Source organism: Podarcis melisellensis (assembly GCF_964234715.1).
Source record: "Podarcis melisellensis genome assembly, chromosome: 11".
NCBI classification, from domain to species: Eukaryota; Metazoa; Chordata; class Lepidosauria; order Squamata; family Lacertidae; genus Podarcis; species Podarcis melisellensis.
The window spans coordinates 2,212,278-2,236,696 of NC_138543.1; the positions used below are offsets into that span (position 1 = coordinate 2,212,278).

The 24,419-nt window shown below is 42.1% G+C and overlaps 1 protein-coding gene across 1 annotated transcript in view; it reads left to right on the forward strand.

Annotated features, from left to right (window-relative positions):
• The window catches only part of LOC309380637 (uncharacterized protein C9orf85 homolog), a 28,219-nt gene extending 4,096 nt beyond the window's left edge, over positions 1–24,123 (forward strand). The window contains exons 2-4 of the mRNA XM_081930826.1: positions 17,839–17,945; positions 20,249–20,362; positions 23,763–24,123. Coding sequence (XP_081786952.1) covers positions 17,839–17,945; positions 20,249–20,362; positions 23,763–23,934 — 393 coding nt within the window. The 3' untranslated portion in view covers positions 23,935–24,123. The remainder of the gene's footprint in view (positions 1–17,838; positions 17,946–20,248; positions 20,363–23,762) is intronic.
• Positions 24,124–24,419: the final 296 nt, after the last annotated feature.

Consider the following 24,419-nt stretch of genomic DNA (forward strand, 5'->3'; position numbering starts at 1 on the left):
GATTCCACCCTCAGAAGTTATTTACTTATTGGGCAACCATGTTTTTGACCATGAATAGATGCAGTTGTAGGGGTGTTCTTGTATTACGACATTCCATGCAGGATAGTGTTATGTCATTGGTCTATAGCTGCATACCTTAATGGCAGGGCTTGAAAGAGAAACATTTGTACACTTCAGGCAGTAGTCCAGTTTGATCACACACCTAAACCACATTGCTATGGGAAAGGTCAGTTTCAGGCATTGGCATTTAACGAGAAAGGTGGAGTGTTTTAGCCGGTGGTGAAAATAAAAATTGAGATAGAGGAGAGGAAGAGGAGGTCCTGTTTGTGCAGGTGGAACACCTGGTGCTAATGGGCACCTTTGTTGGATGCAATCCAATCTACATATCTCAAATAAAAAAGAAAGAGCACCATTGATATTTAACTAAAGTGGAAACATGGGGTGTGTGGGTGTGCGCGCATGCGTGCGCAAAGGCCACAGATGGAGTAGATTTTAAAACATGTTAAAAGTTTTTTTATTTTATTTCTGCAGAGCATAAAGCTCTGAACAATTCCATGGGGGGGCTTATATAACTAGTATAGTATAAGTAAAAAGTAAAAAATTGTCTAGTAACACCTTATAGACTAAGTTTGTTCTGGTATAAGCTTTCCTGTGCATGCAAAGCTTATACCAGAACAAACTTAGTTGGTCTATAAGGTAAAGGGACCCCTGACCATTAGGTCCAGTTGTGGCCAACTCTGAGGTTGCAGCGCTCATCTCGCTTTATTGGCCAAGGGAGCCGGCGTACACCTTCCAGGTCATGTGGCCAGCAGGACTAAGCTGCTTCTGGCAAACCAGAGCAGCGCACAGAAACGCTGTTTACCTTCCCGTTGGAGCAGTACCTATTTATCTACTTGCACTTGGACGTGCTTTTGAACTGCTAGGTTGGCAGGAGCAGGGACCGAGCAACGGGAGCTCACGCCATCGCGGGGATTCGAACTGCCGACCTTCTGATCGGCAAGTTCTAGGCTCTGTGGTTTAACCCATAGCGCCACCCGCGTCCCTGGTTTATAACGTGCTACTAGACAATTTTTTAATTTTTATTTCGACTGTGTCAGACCAACATGGCTACGTACTGAATCTAGTATAGCATAGGGAGACTAAAGCATTTCAAATGGCTGTCTTCTCTTTTACCATCACTTAACCATATAAATTCTGTAAATATGGGCATCACCACTGCTACTCTTTCATTGGCTATTAATTGGTATATGCCAGGGTTCAGCAAACTTTTCTACCAGCAGGCCAGCTTACTGTCCCTCAAATCTTCTGGCGGCCGGACCACACACGCATGCATGTGCACATACACTGATGGAGGGGGGCTGCTCTCTCTCCCCCTGCCCCTCTTCCAGCAGTGGTTGGGAGCCGACGATGCTGGTGGTGCCTCTTGTTTCTGGGAGAGCTTTCCCGGGCACCTGGCGTGGGGCCAGCAGGTGTTCCAAGCTCCGGCCGAAGCCCCGCGACACACCCACCAGCCTCTCTGCCCATGGCCGCGATGCTGGCCAATCCGAAGCCTTGCCGCCCGCACGCTGAGGAAACCCAGTGCAGCTTCGGATTGGCCACCATCGCCACCTGCCCAGAGGCATCCGTGGTTTTGGATTGGCTGTGGGAACTTCCTGGAGCCAGTCCAAAGCTGCCTGCGTGCCTGTCGTGGAAGTTAGTCCCCGTGCAGTGAGGCGTCGCTGTGCAATGCCAGTTTAGTGTGGGGACTGACCAGGCGGGCAGCAGGGTCCTCAGGCTGTATTAAAGAGCCCCTCAGACCTTGTCCAGTCCACGGACCTTAGTTTGCTGACCCCTGGTATAAGCCATTTGGTTGTAATTAATTTTTATTTATTTTTGCTTCTGTTTTTAATTTTCCAACTAAAATATAATATTGCGCCTGTACTTCACTATTTGAATAATCCAAAAGAACATATAATGGATTTGTGGTATGGTGGTGAGAGGGGACATGTTAAAATATATGAATACAACCAAATTCTCTTTTCTGCGTATGCCTCAGTTTTTTGCTATGATTCCATGACTGATAGAGCACCAGTGCACAATATCTTAGTGTTTCCTCTTTTAGTACACTCCCCTTTTGAATTTGAGTTTTAATGCTGTACACCTGGCTTTCTTGAAAGCTAAAATGTAGCCATAAGGCAGGTTTAAGACTTACTCTGAACTGCAGTGGTGCCCCGCAAGACGAATGCTTCGCAAGACGAAAAACCCGCAAGACGAAAGGGTTTTTCGGTTTTTGCGACGCTTCGCTAGACGATTTTTCCTATGGGCTTGCTTCGCAAGACGAAAGCCCATAGGGAAATCTCCGGGGACCTCTCTTAAATGCTGGCGGTGGGGAGCAAAGCCTTCCCCCCCCCCCCGGACTTCAGAAGAGGTCCAGGAAGGCCGGCGGGGGCGAAAGGCTTTCCTCCCCACCGCCAGCATTTTAAAAGTGGTCCGGGATAGCAGGGAAGCGCTTCCCGCTATCCCGGACGGCTTTTGAAGGCAGGCGGGGGGGAGCAAAGACTTTTGCCCCCTGCCAGCCTTCAGAAGAGGTCCAGGACCTCTTCTGAAGGCGGGCGGGGGGCAAAAGTCTTTGTCCCCCCTGCCTGCCTAACCGGGGGCTTTTAAATTGCCCCGGGACTGTCCGGGGCGATTTAAAAGCCCCCGGACGGCTTTTGAAGGCAGGCGGGGGGGGAGCAAAGACTTTTGCCCCCCGCCTGCCTTCAGAAGAGGTCCATGACCTCTTCCGAAGGCAGGCGGGGGGCAAAAGTCTTTGTCCCCCCTGCCTGCCTAACCGGGGGCTTTTAAATCGCCCCGGGACTGTCCCGGGGCGATTTAAAAGCCTCCGGACGGCTTTTGAAGGCAGGCGGGGGGGAGCAAAGACCTCTTCCGAAGGCGGGCGGGGGGCAAACGTCTTTGTCCTCCCTGCCTGCCTTCCCGGGGGCTTTTAAATCGTCCCGGACAGTCCTGGGGCGATTTAAAAGCTGCTGCGTTTCTCTGCTCTCCCGGGAAGGCAGGCAGGGGGGAGCAAAGACTTTTGTCCCCCACCAGCCTTCAGAAGAGGTCCAGGACCTCTTCTGAAGGTGGGCGGGGGGCAAACGTCTTTGTCCCCCCTGCCTGCCTTCCCGGGGGCTTTTAAATCGCCCAGGGACAGCGGAGAATTCCTCCGCTGTCCCGGGGCGATTTTAAAATGCTGGCGGGCGGCAGCAAAGCCTTCGCTGCCGCCCGCCAGCATTTTAAAAGCCCCTGGGACAGCGGAGACTTCTCCACTGTCCCGGGGCGATCTTAAAATGCTGGCGGGCGGCAGCGAAGCCTTCGCTGCCGCCCGCCAGCATTTTAAGATCGCCCTGGGACAGCGGAGAAGTCTCCTCTGTCCCGGGAAGGCAGGCGGGGGGGAAAGCAAAGACTTTCGCCCCCCGCCAGCCTTCATAAGAGGTCGGGGGCGGTTTCCATAGGAACACATTAATTGATTTTTAATGCATTCCTATGGGAAACCGTGCTTCGCAAGACGGAAAACTCGCAAGACGAAAAGACTTGCGGAACGAATTAATTTAGTCTTGCGAGGCACCACTGTATAGTATTACTTTAAAAAAAAAGAACAAGGCAGTTTTCTGTTTGTACTCAGAAACTGAGATGTTCTATTGCAGATGTCATCAGGTAAGAAACCGCTTTTGTCATATGACTTACTATATGCTTAATAACCATGTGTCTTATCATGTGCACATACCTTACCTACCAATCCTTTACAGTTCTTGTTTATCCTGCAGTCGAGCTCAGGACTTGAGTCACTTTCACTTTTCAGCACTACCACACAAAGCAGGGCGTGAGAACAGTATAGCAGGCAGGCTCTTCAGTGGTCCTGGCTGCATCTGCTCAGGAACATCTTTCATTCCAGGCTTGACATGCTGGCACCAAACTTGAAGTACAAGAGAAATGGCCCAAATAAGGAGGATTGTGGCATAGAAGAAGCTATACTGACTTCATCTTATGTGATTAGGGCAGGTGTTTGGCATGGCTCCATATCCATCACTTCTGCTGTGCAGATAGACCGGGTTTGGTCTTTGCTGGGCACATGCATGGCATGGGGGGGGGGGGAGAGAATCAAGTGCTTCTAAAATAGCCCCATTCAGGTGTTCAGTACTTTTTGTCTTCATCCTTACCTTTGCACGTGACCTTAGAATTTTGGTTCTACTTTTCTGAAAGCTGCATTGGCTTACAAGAGCATTGTGACTTCTTCAGAGGTTATGCTGGTGACTACTGGAGAAAGAACCTTTTCTGTGGTGTTTCCCAAATTGTAGGACACCCTCCCTAGACATACCCACCTAGTACTATCTTTGTCATCCTTAAGGTACTAGGCATTGTCTGCCTTGGTCACACATGCATGTAAAAGGGAAAGGGGTTGGCCACATGCAGGGCAAGATGTGGTGTGAATGGCAGCCCCTAGTGTGGAATATGAATATAGAAGTAAGTAAGTAAGTAAGGTAATATAAGGAACACAGCAGGGTTAACATAAGAAAAAAAGTACCAGGATTATGTATGTCATTCAAGTTAATTGCTAGATATACCAAGTTTGTGATGATACTTGTCTGAAAAGTGTCTTACAGTATTCGCTGTGTGTGAAATAAAAGAATGCCCTTCCACAGTGTGGTCCCGTTTGAAAGGGTTTCAGATGGTACACTCTGTAATTTTTCCTAGTTTCTTAGCTAAAGAAAACAATTCAAGGATAAAATAGTATTATTAAAACTACCCCCAGAGAAGTGTTACACCAGGAAGACAAGACTCTCAAAGGGGAAAACGCTGCCCTAGAGTCTAGAGATTGTAGTCCTTGTCTGAAATGATGTGTGATCTTCAAATATATATTCTTTCTCAGACTTGTAGTGTTAACTGCAATAAATCTGTACATTTTCATCCACCTTCCTGTCTTTGTGTCTCTGTGTGGTTTTTTTTAAAAAAAGAAAGTGGAGGGTGAAGTTCTACTCTTCCTATAATTTACAAATATAAAGATTTAGAATAGCCTTAGCATAAATGGAAGAGTTACAGAAAGAAAAATATACTGCTGATTTTTAAAAAGAAAATTAAACATACTTCCTTATTAATGTAAAGCAATACATGTATCCAGTGTTTGCTAGAGAGAGAGAGAGAGAGAGAGAGAGAGAGAGAGAGAGAGAGAGAGAGAAGTCTAGAATAGGAAGCATAGGTCAATCAGGAAGTGGGTGTTGTGCCTTGGTTTCATAATTACAGTATTTCATGCTTCATTACCATTAAAATAATGATCCTCTTGCTTTATCATAGATTCCTGTTTGACAAGCTATAGGTAATGAATGACTTTAAGTAGCCCTTGGGAAATGTCTGCACTCCTCTCAGAGCTGCTCATACAGAGCACTCCTGGCCATGCCTGCTTGCATTCCAAGTACATTAACATTTCTGGCCTGCCTTTATCCTTGAAACATTTCCCTTTCCAGTTGTGATGTCATACTCCCTTAATGGAATAGCAAAGTATTTGGAAGGAAAGCTCTTCCCCCTCAAAAAGGACATTGCTTAGCAACATCAAGTTTTCTTTCAGTGCTGAAGTTTGCCTGGTGCCTCCCCAAACTATTAAAATGGTTAAAGATGCCAGAATGCTCTCAGGAATACAAAATACGGTTTCTTTTCATTTATTTGTTTTTGCATACTAATGAATACAAACCAGAAATGTGAGGAAGAGTAAGTAGAAGCTAGCTGTGAATTTTAAAACTATTTCTTATAGTGTTCTGCTTACATGTCTATTCAGAAGACTGGCAATCTTGTTAAAACCGGGGAATTTATGGCTTGTCCTGCTGTCTTTAACATATGCCCTACAAAAGGGGATATGCATCTTTTTTAAAAAGCATGAAGCTTACTAATGGCTGTAGTTGAAACACCTTCCGCAACCTTGATGATGATGATTTAATAATAATAATAATAATAATAATAATAATAATAATAATAATATAAATAAATAAATAAATAAATAAATAAATAAATAAATTTTATTTATACCCTGCTCTTCCCAGCTCAGGGCGGCTAAGCAAGCAATAATAGAAACAAGTGGAATGAATAGAAGATTAAACACAACATTGAAGCATTGAAACATTAAAATGCAGCCTCATCACAGGAGGAGAATTGAAAAAGGAAAGAGGGGGAGGGAATCAATTGACTCCAGGCCAAAGGCCAGGCAGAACAACTCTGAAAAGGCCCTGGCTCTGGTTGAAGCTAATCTAACTTCTTTAGGGCCTGGGACCACTAGGGTGTTGCTATATATGGACCTTAAGGTCCTCCGTGGGGCATACCAGGAGAGGCGGTCCCGTAGGTACGAGGGTCCTAGGCCGTGAAGGGCTTTAAAGGACAAAACCAGCACCTTAAATCTGACCCTGTACTCCACTGGGAGCCAGTGCAGCTGGAAAATGCCATCCATCTAGTAAATGGAAGTTGAAACCATATGAGGAAGTCAAAGAATATGTAAACGATTGGCTACACTATCAGGTTAATGAAATGTTTAAACAGGATTTTAAAGTAAAAGGATTTGATGAAAATCAAAGTTTGTTTTTGTTTTTTTAATATAATTTTTATTAAGTTTATAGTATACAAAATCCAACTTCCAAACACTTATTTCCATAAATCTAGTGGACTCCCCCCATCTTCCGAACACTGCATTCTCTGTAAATTTAAAACCTCAGCAAATTGTTAACTTATTTTAAACATAATAATATATCTTCCATTTTATCGTGATATCTGGTCTCTAAACATTTCAGTCCAAATCCATTGTTTTAGTTTCAACACAATAAAATTATTTCATTACACCACTTCTGTCTTGTTGTTCCTTATTTTCCAATTCAAAAAATTAACCGATGCTGAAGCTGTAATTTCCTAAAAAGGAGCATTTTTTAACATTCATACAACCTATAATGCCTTTTCAAATAGTCCTTAAATTTTTCCCAAACTTCCTCCGTTTCTTCTTCTCCCGAGCCTCGGATTCTGCCAGTCATTTCAGCCAGTTCCATATAGTCCATCAGCTGCGTCTGCCATTCTTCCAATGTGGGTAAATTTTGTGTCTTCCAATGCTTTGCCATCAGGATCCTTGCTGCTGTAGTAGCATACATAAAGAAAATTCTATCTTTCTTGGCCACCCTCTGGTCTACCATGCCCAGGAGGAAGGCCTCCGGTTTCTTGGGTAAGGTAAATCTAAGTACCTTTTTTAGTTCATTATGTATCATCTCCCAGAAGGCCTTCACCTTCGGGCAGGTCCACCAGAGGTGTAAGAATGTCCCTTCCTCCTCTTTACATTTCCAACATTTGTTGTCAGACAGGTGATATATCTTTGCAAGCTTGACTGGGGTCATGTACCACCGGTATGTCATTTTCATAATATTTTCCTTCAGGGCACTACATGCCGTAAATTTCATTCCGGTGTTCCATAACCTTTCCCAGTCTTCAAACATAATGTTGTGCCCCAAATCCTGCGCCCACTTTATCATGGAGGATTTAACAATCTCATCCTGTGTATTCCATTTAAGCAACAAGTTGTACATTCTCGAAATTAACTTAGATTTTGGCTCAAGCAGCTCTGTCTCTAATTTCGACTTTTCCTCCTGGAAACCCACTTTTTTGTCCGCTTTAAAAACTTCCTGAATTTGAGCATAATGTAACCAATCTCGCACCTTGTTTTTTAACTTTTCCATACTCTGCAACCTCCAATTATCTCCAATTTTTTCAATTATTTCCCAATATTTAGGCCAGTGGGCCTCCATATTGAGTCTTTTCCGTGCTTTGGCCTCCATCGGTGAGAGCCACCTTGGAGTTTTACTCTCCAATAAGTCTTTATATTTTGACCAGACCATAAAAATTGCCCTTCTGACAATATGGTTTTTGAATGATCTATGAACTTTAACCTTGTCATACCACAAATATGCATGCCACCCAAAAGCATTATCAAATCCTTCCAGGTCGAGGACATCGGTGTTCTCCAATAAAATCCAATCTTTCAACCAGCAGAGGGCTGCAGATTCATAATATAACCTCAAGTCCGGCAGGGCAAACCCCCCTCTTTCTTTCGCATCCGTTAGTATTTTAAACTTAATTCGGGGCTTTTTGCCCTGCCAGACAAATTTAGAAATATCCCTCTGCCATTTTCCAAAACATTCCACCTTGTCCACGATCTGGAGGGCCTGAAACAGAAATAGCATTTTCGGCAATACATTCATCTTTATAGCAGCTATTCTACCCAACAAGGAAAGTTTCAGTCTTGACCATGTTTCCAAGTCTCTTTTGATCTCTAACCAACATTTCTCATAATTGTCCTTAAACAAATTCAAGTTTTTGGAGGTCAAGTGCACCCCTAAATACTTTACTTTTTTAACCACATTTAATTCCGTTTCTTTTCTGAACTCCTCTATTTCAATAGTTGTCAAATTTTTTGCTAGAACTTTAGTTTTTTGTTTATTCAGCTTAAATCCCGCCACCCGACCAAAGTCAGAAATTAATTCTAACGCTCTTTTAGTGCTAGAGGCTGGCTCCTGTAGTGTTAATACCAAGTCATCTGCAAATGCTTTCAATTTATATTGTTTCTCTCCGACCACAATTCCCTGTGCCAACCGGTCATTTCTGATCTTGTTCAATAGCACCTCCAGGACTGAGATAAACAACAGAGGAGACAGAGGGCACCCCTGTCGTGTCCCTTTTTCAATTTTGAACTCCTCTGTCACCACGTTGTTCACTATCAATTTAGCTTTTTGTTCTGAATAAATTGCTTCTATTCCATTTTCAAACCCCCGCCCTACTCCCATCCTTTCCAAATTTTTCTTCATAAACATCCAAGAAATGTTGTCAAAGGCTTTCTCCGCATCAATAAAGATCAACACCGCTCTTGTATTTGAATTTGTCTGTAAAAATTCCAAAATATCAATGATGTTTCTTGTCTTGTCAAATAAATGCCTACCAGGGAGAAAGCCTGCTTGGTCCTTATGAATCACTTCATTTAATACTTTCTTAAACCTACTTGCCAAAATGTCTGCAAAGATTTTGTAATCCACATTTAGGAGTGAGATAGGACGGTAGTTTTTAAGTTGAGTTTTTTCAGTTTCTAATTTTGGTATCAACGTGATGAAAGCTTCTTTCCACGTTTCCGGTGCCTTCCTCCCCTCCATAATCTGGTTGCAAACTTCCAACAGTGGTTGTATCAAAGAGTCCTTCAATACCTTATAGTATTTGGAAGTGAGTCCATCTGGTCCTGGAGACTTGCCTAGTTGAAGATTCTGAATGGCGCATTCAATTTCTTGGAGCGTAATGTTACAGTTCAGGGTTGCTCTCATTTCCTGAGGTATTCTTTGTAATGAAAATCAAAGTTTGAAGTTGAGATATTAAGTAATAAATATAAAATTTTGTCTAAAATGTATAAATTGCTGCTTGATTGGCATTTGAAAGATGAGGAGGTAAAGTCTGTTATGATTCATTGGGCTAAAGATATTGGGTATAATATACAGCTGAACGATTGGGAAAAATTATGGAAGGAAGGTTTAGTTTTCTGCATGCAATGCTTTAAAAGAAAATGTGATGAAAATGGTGTATAGATGGTATATTACACCTCTAAATTGGCTAAAATGTATAAGGTAAGCAATAAATGTTGGAAATGTAAAGAAAAAGAAGGAATGTAAAAAGGTGGGAATGTAAAAAGGTGAAAAACTTCTGGGAAATGATATATAATGAGATAAAAAAATGTTGAAATATACATTTATTAAGAAACCAGAAGCATTTTTACTGGGCATTGTAGGAGATGATAGAAATAGAAAAGACTGTAAGCTGTTTTTATATGCAATGACGGCAGCAAGAATATTGTTAGCACAAAAATGGAAGCAAGAAGAATTACCGACGAAAGAAGATTGGAGGATGAAATTTTTTTTTTTTATAATATTTTATTAAGTTTTTTCATACAAATGCATATTTAACAAACAGAGTAAGTTTCATAACATCCTTTCATTCTATTGTGGACTCCCTCACGTCTCCCGCTTCCACTTTCATCATTGCAAACAGATTTTTCTTATTGCTTATTGCTAAGAACTGGAAAACCCAAGATCTACCCACACTGGAAGAATGGCAGATGCAGCTGATGGACTATATGCAATTAGCTGAGATGACGGGCAGAATCCGTGACCTGGGAGAGGAGAGGGTTGAAGAAGACTGGAAGAAATTCAAGATTTATTTGCAAAAGTATTGTAATTTGGTTGAATCATAACAAGGAAGTCAGAGTAGAAATAACTGTCTACCATTAAATTATAATTTCATATCTGAGTTTAACCTAAATATTGGATTTAAGATCATAAACAAGATGATAATTTGGAGGATGAAATTGATGGAGTATGCAGAATTAGACAAATTAACAGGAAGAATTTGAAACCAGCAGGACCAGAGATTCACAGAAGATTGGTGTAAATTTATGGACTATTTGAAAAGTAATTGTGATGATCAGATTACATTTGTAGGTTTGCAAGAAGTTTTGTGAGGTGAATAATCTGAATTATTGCATAATTGGACAAAAAGGAAGATGTTAGTCAAGATAATTAAAGGCAATATGAATATAAAGAATTGCAGAATAAATAATAAAAATGGGGGGTCATCAGAGGTGTTGATGGAAGTCCAAAAAGATTGTATAAGATGTGAAATTTTGTGGTATGTATGATAATATGCTTAAAAACGAATATTTTTTTTTTAAAGGAAAATGCCACCCATCTGACTGGGTTTCCACAGCCACACTGGGTGGCTCACAGCATATAGCAGAACATACTAAAACATCAAACATTAAAAGCTTCCCGATATAGGGCTGCCTTCAGATGTCTCCTAAAAGTCAGATAGTTGTTTATTTCCTTGACCTCTGAAGGGAGGGTGTTCCATAGGGACAACAACAACAGCAACAAATTATTATTTATACCCCGCCCATCTGGTTGGTTCCTCACTTCTTGCAGCGAGGGAACTACCAGAACACCCTCTGCTCTGGATCTCAGTGTCTGGGCTGAACGATGAGGGTGGAGACGCTCCTTTAGGTATACTGGGCTGAGGCTGTTTAGGGCTTTAAAGGTCAGCACCAACACTTTGAATTGCGCTTGGAAACGTACTGGGAGCCAGTGAAGATCTTTTAGGACTGGTGTTATATGGTCCTGGTAGGTGCTCCCAGTCACCAGTTCTGGATTAGTTGTAGTTTCAAAGTCACCATTGAAGTACTTTATATTGGAGCACCTTGGTTGGAATGCTGCAGAGAAGAGGAAGATAGATCTGCTGTTGAATTTTGCTGGTGGCATTGCTGCATTATTTTTCCGTTTCCTTTAATAATCTGAGATGACTTTATTGTGTCTGGTTATATAGACTCAGTGCTTGATGCAATATGGCTTACCTTCTGCTACTCAAATTCCACAGTCTGCCCAGCTCCCGTATTTTTCGCCCTATAGGACGCGCTCCCCCCCCCAAAAAAATGAAGGGGAAATGTGTGTGCGTCCTATGGGGCGAATGCAGGCTTTCGCTGAAGCCTGGAGAGCCCTCTCGCTCTCCAGGCTTCAGGAAGCTATCCGCTGGCTGTGGGAGACGCAGCTCTCCCACGGCTAGCGGAGACCTTGCCGGCACCCACGCCCCAAGCTTCAGGCTTCGCGCAGTGCCCTGCTAGCCGTGGGAGAGCCACGCGAAGTCCCGCGGCTAGCGGATAGCAGCCTGTTCTGGGGGCTGGGGTCGGGGGGAAGCTCAGGCTTCCCCCGCCCCAGCCCCGCACCTGGGGAGAAAATTTTCCCCCTTTATTTCTCCCCCAAAATACTAGGTGCGTCCTATGGGCCGGTTCGTCCTATGGGGCGAAAAATACGGTACCTAAAAATAACATCTAAACAAGGAGAGTTATCTTTGGTCACAGTCCTTCCCAATTTTTCAGTTGAGACTTAAGAAAGTTCTTTTTTTAACATAGGCACTAGAAGGATCCTGGCTCTGTGCATATGAAAAAGGGCATTCCCAAGCAACTAGGATACCATTCATTCCGTACCCAAGGTGTGCTCCACATCTCAGCAGTTATGACAAGATGGGCAATGGATCTGGGATATAATATAGAATATGATAAATGGTTGATTATGGACTAGTGGAATGAAATTTATGGCATGTGTAAGACTCAGGGAAAATTTTAAAAATGATGATGTACATTACACCGGCAAAATTAGGGAAGATGTATAAAATAGGAAATAAGAACTGTTGGAAGTGTAAAACCAAAGAGGGTAATTTTTTCCATATGTGGTGGACATGCGACGAAATGAAGAAATATTGGGAACATATTTATAATGAGTTAAAAAAAATATTTAAATATACATTTCCTAAAAGACCAGAGGCATTCCTACTAGGAATAATTGGGGATGAAATAAAAAAAGAAGATAAGACTATATTTCAGTATGCCACAACCGCTGCCAGATTATTAATTGCCCAAAATTGGAAAAGTGAAAACACCCCATCAATTAGTGATTGGCAAACAAAATTATTTGAATTTGTTGAACTCGCAAAAATGACACAAAAAATTAGAAACCAAAAAAACACAAAGTTTATTAACGATTGGAAAAAATTTATGACATACATCAAAGGGAATTATAGAAACTTAAAAACTATAGCAGGTCTGATATAGATCTTACGATGTGCAAACCATCAACAATCACCAGCTGCAGGAAAAATAAATTATGTATATCAAGAAGCCTGAAATCGGGAGGGATGGAGGTCAATAGGGAGTAGAAGAATGAGATTCCTTAAATTTATTTTTAATATCTTTTGCGTATCCAAATTGTATCCAAATTAACTTAATTTGGTCATTTATTCATCTTCTTTAAATATATACTCTTATGAAACTATAGGCTATTACAATAATCCTAACAAAGTTTTTATCTGTTTACAATTTATCTAAATACTCAATAAACCATTTCCATTCTTTTATCAAAAGGTTATCTTGATTTCCTATTCTTCCAGTAAGTTTCGCCATTTCTACATATTCCATAAGTTTTTGTATCCATTCTTCCTTTGCTGGGAATACTACTTCTTTCCATTTTGGGGCAAGTAACATTCTTACTTCTGTAGTCACATACATGAATAAGTTTCTGTACAGTTTAAGAAGTTCTGTCCCTGTAATTCCCAAGAGAAAATCTTCTGGGTTTTTTACGAATGTTATTTTAAACACCTTTTTCATTTCATTACAGTGGTACCTTGGGTTACAAACGCTGCTAACCCAGAAATAGTACCTTGGGTTAAGAACTTTGCTTCAGGATGAGAACAGAAATCGTGCTCTGGCGGCGCGGCGGCAGCAGGAGGCCCCATTAGCTAAAGTGGTACCTCAGGTTAAGAACAGTTTCAGGTTAAGAACGGACCTCCAGAACGAATTAAGTACGTAACCAGAGGTACCACTGTATGTATCATTTCCCTGTACAGTGGACGCTTGGGTTGCGAACGTGATCTGTTCGGAATGCACATTCGCAACCCGCAGCATCCACAACCCACAGCAGCATGTTGGTGCATGTGCGGGTTGCGATTTGGAGCGTCTGCGCATGTGCAAAGCACAATTTAGCGCTTCTGCACATGCGTGACCACCGAAACCCGGAAGAAACCCATTCCGGTACTTCCGGGTTTCGGCGGTCCGCAACCCAAAAAAACACAACCTGAATCGTCTGTAACCCGAGGTGTGACTGTAAGCCTTAACCGCAATACAGTGGCTCTTCAGTAGTTGAGTTACCGGTGTAATTCTTCTTTGATAATAGAACTTGGAAGGCTAGACAAGCAAATGTCACTAAGTAGATCAGGTATATAAATATTTCTGATTCTATTGTCTTGCATAAGTTGAAGGCTGTAATGTGACTACCAGCACGCTTTGTGGTAGCACAGCCCTTTTCCCATTTCTCACGAGCTGTGACAACAATGCAACAAAAATGCTGACATTACAGTGGTACCTCGCAAGACGAATGCCTCGCAAGACAAAAAACTCGCTAGACGAAAGGTTTTTCCGTTTTCGATTTGCCTCGCAAGACGAATTTCCCCTATGGGCTTGCTTCGCAAGACGAAAACGTCTCGCGACGTCTAAAAACAAAGACATGTTTTGTTTATAAAGTTAATTTATTTTCCCTTCAGTTTTTGAACTGCTCTTTACAGTATGTGTGACTTTAAAGAGCAGTTAATAAACTGTTGTTGTACCAAATTTGGCTTTGTTTAGACTTTTTTTGACCATAGGAACGCATTAATTGATTTTCAATGCATTCCTATGGGATTTCGTGCTTCGCAAGACGAAAAATTCGCTAGACGACAAAAATTGCGGAACGAATTAATTTCATCTTGCGGGGCACCACTGTACAATTCTCCTCTGTTTCTTCAGGAGGATGCTATTTAGTCAAGTGTCCCTTTTTGGGTCCCTGCTTCTCATTTTTGGGTCCCTGCTTCTAGACTTTCCACATTTACCTTCTGCCTTCAAGTTTCTGAAGCATTAACAAACTGAATAGCGCTTTTATCTTTTCTTAATATGTAATAATACATAGTGACAACATTTGAATCAAGTTATGGGGACCATTGTAGAATTCTCAAATTTATAGACTATGATCCTCAGAATGTTGACAATTCATATTTTTTGAAATTACATTTTGTTATAACAAATTGTGATTGCAATCACATAAATATATCTATTGGATTGTAATTAGTTCAGTTGAAACAACCATATAACAAAATACTGAAGGCTTCTTGTAGGAAGGAATTAGACAGTTTTCATTGTGTAGCATCTTTCTTTGGATTGTGCAGTTAAAATTAGCTAAGTGCCTTATAAAAACCTCACAATTCTAGCTAATATATTCAGGAAGTGTGAATTAAGTGACTTAAAAGCTAACTTCTCTTTTCCTCTTGTAGCCTAAACTCTTTGTACCCATCATGATTGCCACAATGGCCTTTGCAATAAATTAGCTTACAGCTAATCTTTCCCACTCCAAGCCTTACAACCTTAGCTTTTGAACTGGGCTTATCCAAGTTTTTCTTTTGCCTTTGCAAAAAAAAAAAAAAGCAAGCTATTTTCCACATTATATCTCTACTGATGCTATTATCATGCCCCTGCAAATTCTTCTTTGCTTTGTGTTTTCTGTGACTTGTTTGTAATTTTAACTGTATACATTTGTAATATGCAAAGCATTTTTTTCTTTTTAAAAATTGCTTTGTTTTTCCTGCCAACACTTGACCTTGAAGTCTGAGTCACCTTAGTTTTCTCAGTGCTTACACTGTTTCCATGAAGAAACTTTAATGGGATGAATACAGGCAATTTAAACCACTCTTACAAACAGAAACAAAACTGTTTGCATTCTAAAGCAGTTATTTTTCATTGACTTTTTCTTATTTATTTATTTATTTATTTATCTATCTATTTATCTATTTATTTATTTATTTTACTTTACTTTCTCCTGATCTGCTGTATTGTACTGAATATCATTTGGGTAACCGTAGCAGATGTGGAATTCATAATTGTGAAAGCTCAGCTTTCACATTTACCGGTAGTTGTTGCTTTGTTTCTTAAACTGTGTTTCTGGTTCTTATGGCTGTGAAAAATAAACTTGAGAGCATAGTGCCGGTCTTAACTCCACGCTGTCCTAACGGTCCGAGGACAGGATAAATACAAGAAAGAATATGCTTATAAGGGGCTAAAGGACTTGTGCATGTACCTAATGAAATATAATTTTCACTGTTGTTTCTGCAATGCATCAGCAAAGGCAATCTTAATACTCATCAGAGTCTTCGCTTGGCAGTTTGGGACCATCAGCTGCACATGTGATTCCCAAATGTTCATAGAATCAGAATTGTGTTGAGTTAGAAAGGGACCCCAAGGGTCATCTAGCACAACCCCCTTACAGATGGCTATCCAACCTCTGCATAAAAACCTCTAAGGAAGGAGAGCTCACAAGGTCCTGAGGGAGTCCGGTCCACTGTCAAACAGCTCTTACTGTCAGAAAGTTCTTCCTGATGTTTAGTCGGAATCTTCTTGTAAGTTTGACTCCTATTGTTTGTACCTATTGAAACTTACTTTGGGCCTAGTTCTCCAATCTGTTATGGTCATTTTGAATTCTGAATCTGTGTATAAGGTGACATTAGAGAAGTTTATAAAATTATCCATGGCACGGAGAAAGTGGATAGGGAAGAGTTTTTATCCATCTCTAAAAGTACAACTCATGGACATCCAATTAAACTGAATGTTGGAAGGTTCAGGGAAGATAAAAATAAATACTTCTTCACACAGCACCCACAGGCGGCAGTTATGGCCACCAACCTGTAGGACAATATGATCAGACAAATTCACGGAGGAACTTACTATGATGTGCCTCCACAGCTGGAAGAAGGAGAGTTTGGATTTGATATCCCGCTTTATCACTACCCGAAGGAGTCTCAAAGCGGCTAACATTCTCCTTTCCCTTCCTCCCCCACAACAAACAGGTGGGTGGGGCTGAGAGACTTCAGAGAAGTGGGACTGGCTGAAGGTCACCCAGCAGCTGCAGGTGGAGGAGCGGAGACGCGAACCCGGTTCCCCAGATTACGAGTCCTCTGCTCTGAACCACTACACCAGCAATGCATCTGAATACCAGTTGCTAGAAGCCACAAGAGACGAGTGAGCTTAGGCTTCCCACCTTTGTTCTGGCAAAATACAGGACAGGGTAGGGCGGTGCGGTTGGGGGACAATTTTTTAAAAAATTCTGGTGCTGAAGTGACTTGAAAGCAACCCATTACAATCTATTGCAACCTAACTGGATTTTATCTCTGGAATTTGTCACACGCACACAATGGATTTTACATTGAATTTTACATTGAAATACAGGACAATCCTGTGTTATACAGGTGGCAACCCTAAGTCTGCTCTTGTGCTCAAATCCTGCTTGCAGATTTCCCACATGCATCTGGTTGGCCATTGTGAGAACAGGATACGGGAATATATGAACCATTGGCATGATGCATTAGGCTCTTCTTATGTAGTTAAATCTGATTAGTCAACAAGGAGTCAAGATCTTGCGGAGATAATGTTGTGATAGTAGGATGAGTAGCTTCCTGCTCACTGTTGGAATAGCTGAGTCACCTCTCTCTCAGTAGGTACAAGGGGGAATTTACTATGCACTGATGTTTGGCCAGAGTGTCAAACTAGCCTAGCATGGTGATGTTCACATGCTAATACATGATGCTTAACACTACTGTAAACATCTCTAATAAGAAAGTTGCTAGTAGTGTTAATTTTGACTGATTGGAGAGAACATTTGCAAATGCTTCCCTTCATCCTTGCAACTCCCTGCCTTGCAGTGATGGAGGCCAAGAAGAGAATGGTTGTGATTTTATTTGGAGCCCTTGGTGGTGGTATAATATTGCTAGTTCTTTTCTTCAGCTGTCTGTGTCTGACAACATGTGTCTGACTCACAGCTGATGGGATTTCCAAAAGCTGTTTAATATGGAACTGTGTGTTTGGTTAAAAGAGTGACGTGAGAAATCTCACCAGGTATTTCTAAGGCTTTTGGCTGCAATCTAGAAAGCTTTTTTGAATGTACCCAACTAAGTCTGCAGTCAAACAATAAGTAGATTGGTTCATTCTTTCCATAAAAATCATAGCATGTGCCTGTCCTCAAGCAATCCAGAAAACAGTGCAATTAATGCTGACAAAATTTTGAACAGCTTTTCATAGACCATACACATTACATCGCATATGGTTTCTTAAAGTTTTCAAAACTAGAAATAATGAAGTTGTCACTGATTTGTGAGATTTTGTATTTCAAGTTCAACTAAGCTAATGCAAACTCTTCATATTCCTTTTAGAAAATTAATGCAAAAATCCATGAAGGGCTATGTCAGCATTGTAAGGAAGTCCTGGAATGGCGTGTAAAATTCAACAAATACAAGCCACTAACGCAACCTAAAAAATGGTGAGTAAATATTGTTCCATAGCTTACTACTTTGCTGTTATTACATGTGCTCAGTGCAGACCAGTATGTACTGAAGATACTTGACTGTATTCAGATGTCAAGATGACCCAAGGTGTGGACACAGCCACAGTCTTGTGATTTCATGAAATAAATTTGTGAGTAATGAGGCATGGTGAAGAAATGTTGATACAAAAGCCATGCAAAGTAAAGACTGTCATTAAATTGGAGCTATGGAACACTTCCTTAAAATTAATCTAGGTGAATAGTCTTCAGTGGACTTTGAACTATCTTAGACCTCCATTGCTTGAATAATCATTAGTTGCTCTTCCATACATTCAGAGACAAATGATGTATGCAGGCATGCATGTAAATAAGCTTCAGTGTATTATTTTAAAATGAGAAGCAGCCTCAGGAGTCTGCAGTTTTGAGCAGGGCAATGATAGGGTACGCAGGACCCTGCATGGGGAGGAAACCGTTTTGAGAGGGAGAGATTTAAGCACTCTCTTTCCATTCACTTACAGTCAAACCTGTCTGCTTTTCATTAATACAAAACAAAAATCTGGGCTTTGTGACTTGTGTTTTTTGCTCAATGTGTCATTTGCTTCTCAGAAGGAGTAATACCTTTGCATAACTAGGTGATTCATACAGAGGAACGCCTTGCAGTTATAAACAATCTTTGGGCTTGCCTTTGTTTTTGAAAGTGTTGTATCACTCAAAGTCTCTATTGCAAGGAGGAAAGGGTGTGTTTGAAACGACCTTTGTGACTAAGGCTGCTTTCTTATGTACACTTCCTTAGGAGTGAGTCCTGCCAAACTCATTGGGACTTACAAGGTAATTTTATGTTTAGAAGTAAGGGCTATGTTTTGGTGGCCCAAGTTTGATGAAGTAGCAGAATTTGATAGATAACTTTCAGAGTAAGCCAGTGGCCCTTGCTCAGTGTCATAGAATCATAGAAACATAGAGTTGGAGGAGACCACAAGGGCCATCGAGTCCAACCCCCTGCTAAGCAGGAAACACCATCAGAGCACTCCTGACATATGGTTGTCAAGCCTCTGCTTAAAGACCTCCAAAGAAGGAGACCACCACACTCCTTGGCAGCAAATTCCACTGTTGAACAGCTCTTACTGTCAGGAAGTTCTTCCTAATGTTTAGGTGGAATCTTCTTTCTTGTAGTTTGGATCCATTGCTCCGTGTCCGCTTCTCTGGAGCAGCAGAAAACAACCTTTCTCCCTCCTCTATGTGACATCCTTTTATATATTTGAACATGGCTATCATATCACCCCTTAACCTCCTCTTCTCCAGGCTAAACATGCCCAGCTCCCTTAGCCGTTCCTCATAAGGCATCGTTTCCAGGCCTTTGACCAATTTGGTTGCCCTCCTCTGGACACGTTCCAGTTTGTCAGTGTCCTTCTTGAACTGTGGTGCCCAGAACTGGACACAGTACTCCAGGTGAGGTCTGACCAGAGCAGAATACAGTGGCACTATTACTTCCCTTGATCTAGATGCTATACTCCTATTGATGCAGCCCAAAATTGCATTGGCTTTTTTAGCTGCCACGTCACACTGTTGGCTCATGTCAAGTTTGTGGTCAGCCAAGACTCCTAGATCCTTTTCACATGTACTGCTCTCAAGCCAGGTGTCACCCATCTTGTATTTGTGCCTCTCATTTTTTTTGCCCAAGTGCAATACTTTACATTTCTCCCTGTTAAAATTCATATTGTGAATTTTAACATCTTAAATGTTATTTTAACATCTTAAATGTTAAATGACACTTAAATGACAGTTCTCTAATCTGTCAAGGTCGTTTTGAAGTGTGATCCTGTCCTCTGGGGTGTTAGCCACCCCTCCCAGTCACTGAGTGGGGATTTATATTGGACTGTTACCTTACTGTAGAGAAGATGAGAACTACTGACTCTTGAAGAAACTGCCCCTGATACAGGGTATAAGCAACAAGCAAAGCGTTCTTTGTGTTGGTTTGTCTTTTTAACATTTTGTGCGTTTGGTTAATATGTGCAGCTGGAAAATCTGCTTTCAAGAAGCCTTGTGCCAGGGATGTAGAATGTAATGCAGGAGAGGGAAACCTTCTCTACCCCTTTAGGAAGAAAGGGGGTATTACATATTGCAAAATGAAGAAGAAAGAAACAAGCAAAACCCACTCATTCTCACAGGATTTCAAAGCTTCTGAAAATCATTCAAACATCTCTCTTACTCGGCTATCTGAAATTTGAAAGATATGCAGCGATCTTTTGTCACAAACAGTCTGGTTAACCATTTTAATTCAACTTTTGTGTTCCTTTTAATAGTGTCAAATGTCTGAAGAAGACTGTAAAGGATTCTTACCACATCATCTGCAAACTGTGTGCTCATGAATTAGAGCTATGTGCTAAATGTGGAAAGAAAGAAGAAATTGTGATTCCGTAAGCATTTCACTTAACATTTGTGTATCCCAATTTATTTCACACAGGTGTTGGCAAACTTTGGTGTCCAGCCAGAAACCTTCTGATGCTTGGACCTTCCTTGCCTAATGGGCAGGCCGGAGCAAGTTCAAAGCCACATCAGAATCCAGGCTTGGGCCAAGCCCCAAAGCTGGGAGGAAGTATCAGGTTCCTCCTCACAGTGGCAGTGAAGGTTAAATTGTCCAGCCCTGCTTATTTCGTGATCTATACCTTAGATTTGATGTGTGTAATAATCATCTTAACTGGTCTTGGAGTAGCTTTGAATGTGAGGTGGAAGGGGAAGGAAACGCAAGCATCTGCTGTGCTCCATGCCTCTTGTTTATCATGCAGCTCTTGTGTCTTTGGCACGGTCTCCTTGTGTCCTGCAAATGCTGTTCCTGCATGTGAAGCATCTCCCTCTCTCTTTGGGCAGATGTGTTGCAGTGCTGGTTGGAGAACTAAGGGTGGCCTCTTACGCCGCCTCCTCTTCAGCTTTTCAGTAAGGATGACACTAAATTTAGTATTTAAAGCATCTTTGCCCTGCTCTTCACCCCTATAGGCGCCAAGAGCAATGTAGAAAAGATCAGTAACGAACAAGGCATCCCCTCCCCATGGGCTTTCAATCCAAAAGGCAGGAAGAGGAAGGAAGAGGAAAACTAACAGAGTCAGGCACCAAAGTCTCATAATAACCAGCATGAATGGAAACTGTTTGAAGAGAGTGAGGGAACCAGAGGAATCTGGTCTCTTAGTATAGTCAACCGAGTGGCCTTGCTTCCTAGGTCTTTGTATCCTGATGGAATGATTGTTGCTAGACAGTTGTGGGGGGAGAGGAGGAGTCATCAACTTCAGTGCTTCCACATGAGGATGCCTAGGTTTGCCATCTTAGCCACAGGCTTGGACCCTTCCCCTTTCCAGTAAAGTGGCCAAATGGTAATTTGCTACAACAAAATGGGGCACCTTGATGAAACTACGAATTTGGTTACATAAAGGAGTTCCATTAGTAATGCAAATGCTCACACCTTGGCTGCATCTATTTATATATATGCCTAGGCTGGAACTACCAGAGTTAACCTAATTGAGCGGTTTGTGGAAATCACTTTTAAGCACCTCACCAAATGTTGATTTTTAGCACAATAGCTTTTAAAACGTGCTATGAGTTTTTTCAGTATAGTTGTTCTGATATGCATCAATTTTGCAACAGTCAAACAACAATGTGTTACTGGAAAAATGCTGTTTTCTTCTTAACTAGCATATCTATAGCATTTTTACAGAAATTAGTTATATGACTGATAACTACCTGGATGCTGACCTCACTTGTAGTGAGCAATCTCTTCTCTCTCACTCAAACACATAATATCTGGGTCATTTCAGGAACTCCTATATTCTTAAATGCTTCCAGATCTGGAGGCTAATTGTTTCCAGTAATATTACAGCAGGGTCAGCACTTACCTAGGCATTAAAAAATAAACCAGGAGGAGATACTGGTATTCAGTGATATGCTATGTGAATTGTGGGCACTCTCCTTTAATGGCATATGAGAGCACAGCTCAATTTTTTTTAATAACAAAAAAATACCTTCCCATTTTGGTCAACTGCCTGTGATTAAAACTGTTGCCCACATGTGAACACTAAACAAAAATTTATTTCTTTATTTATTTTATTTCGTAAATTTTTCTGCTGCTCTTCTGCCAAGGATCACAGGGCAATTAACAGTATAAAAACCTCCAAATGAATAACATAGTAAGAAACAAAAACAGTGACCTCCCCCCAGATTAAAAAGCCATAGATTGTTTAATTAGCCAAAGACCTGGGAAAAGAGAAATGTGCCTCCCCAGGGAGAGCATTCCACAAGTGGGGGGCCACCACAGAAAAGGCCCGTTCTCATGTTGCCACCCTCCAAATCTCTTGCCGGTTGGTTCCCATGGGGAGAGGTGGTCCTTGAGGTACTGCGATCCTGGGACAGATGAAAAATGGGTGACAAATGCCTTAGATGTGTCAAATGATGCTTCATAGTTAATACATTAAACAGAAAAGAGAAACCGGACCTAGCTTAGACTATATAGAGCAGAACAGCTCTCTCTATTGCTCCCACACCAGCAGTTTCTCCTTGCTTCCCATGAAGCATTACTGTGCTGTTCTGGCCAGCATGACTGACGGGTTGAGGTTGCATTTCCCTCGTGATGGTGGCCCCGAATCAGACGTGTCAGACCTGTCGATTGCGCAGTTGACTGGTCGATTGCGGGGTTGATCTTGGTCGATCGCGGGCCGAGGCAGCCAGAGCACAGGAGGCTCCTCATCAGCCAGAATGGCAACGGGAGCAGGGCGTGAAAGATGCACATGCACAACAAAGGCAGAAGGAGAAGCCGGCGGGAGGAGGAAGAGGGCGGAGGCGCACACAGATGGAAAGGCATGCTGTGTGTGTGTGTGTGTGTGAGAGAGAGAGAGACAGAGAGCGCGCTGGTTGGGGGGTGGGGGAGAGGAGAGGAGAAACATCGCCCAGAGCTCCGCAGCCCATCTGCTTTGAGGGGAGAGGTGGGATCAGGATAGCCTGCACAGCTCCCTTTGACAAGGGCGGGGGAAGCATCTGGCATCGGGCGAAGCAGCCAGCGCCCACCCACCCTGTACCCAGCCCTGCCCCCTCAGGAGAAGCAGCCAGTGCCCGCCCAGCCTGTACCCATCCCTGCTGCCCACCCTGCACCCATCTCTCTCCCCTCGGGAAACAGCCAGTGCCCACCCATCCCTGCCTCCTCAGGAGAAGCAGCCGGCGGTGCGCGCCCACCCACCCTGCACCCATCCCTGGCAGTTTTTATAGTGGATCGTAGACCACAGGCTACTCCAAGTTGGACATGCCTGCCCTAATCTATGCCATATGAACCTACCTGGATCCTGAGATCATCTTCCCAGTCCGCCCTTTGTGTGCCGCCTCCTCAAGAGGTCCAGAGGGTGGCAGCATGAGAATCGGCCTTCTCTGCAGCGGCTCCCCGTCTGTGGAAAGCTCTTACCAGGGAGGTTCGCCTGGCGCCTTCATTGTACACCTTTAGGTGCCAGGCAAAAACGTTCCATTTTAATCAGGCCTTTGGTTGATTTGGCTGATATCAAAATGTGTTTTTTTTAAGGGGGAGGAGGTGGTTGTTTTTATTTTGATATTGTATTTTGTGGTTTTATATTTTGATTTTATTCTGTGAACTGTCCTGAGACCTGCGGGTATAGGGCAGTATATTAAGTAAGTAAGTAAGCAAGAAAGTAATTAAATACATAAGTAAATAAAAATATATGCATGAAATATTTGTGTGAAAAGTCTCTTCTCCTCCTGCATCACATCCCAGTTTCAAAATTCAGGGATGAAAGCTGGAGAAATGATACTTTGTGTATTTTGTCATAGGATTCAGACAAGTCTAGAGAACACTGAGCATGAACCTTCCAAAAACGATCAAACAAGAAATAGAAATGTTGAATTTGAGGAAAGCCATGAATTGGACTTAAGTGGCGAGGAAGATGAAGATCTGGATTTACTGGTGAAGAAAATTATAAACTTAAAGCCTGAAAGGACCTGAGTCTAGTTATCTCTCCAGGGAGAAGATTTGGGTACAAATTCCATTTCCAGCCAGGAGATTGCTTATTATTGGACACTTTTGCAGTTTAAGGTTCATGGTATCTGGAATGGTTAGCACAAACCTTATGCCTGCATTTTCTTAAAATTTGTTAGAGAATACTACCATTTAATAAACTTTTCTTTAAAAATGGATTGGAGTAATTTTGTGCATTCAGATGAGTGTCTTCATTGCTTGTTGATTCCCCCGGGCGCCTGCCCCTTTGCCTTTCCCAAAACATACTTTGGTGGCAGTGGAAGAAGCTCAGATAGATAAGCTAGGCACCAAAGACACCTGAAACCTCGGTTACAGTCGCCACAATGGAATGTCTGTTCACCAGTTGGTTGGACTGGATGTCCCTTGAGGTCCCTTCCAATGCTACGATTCCATGATCTCAACCACATTGCTTGACTATAGTCTGCTGTTACAACAAATCACTTGTCCCAGTA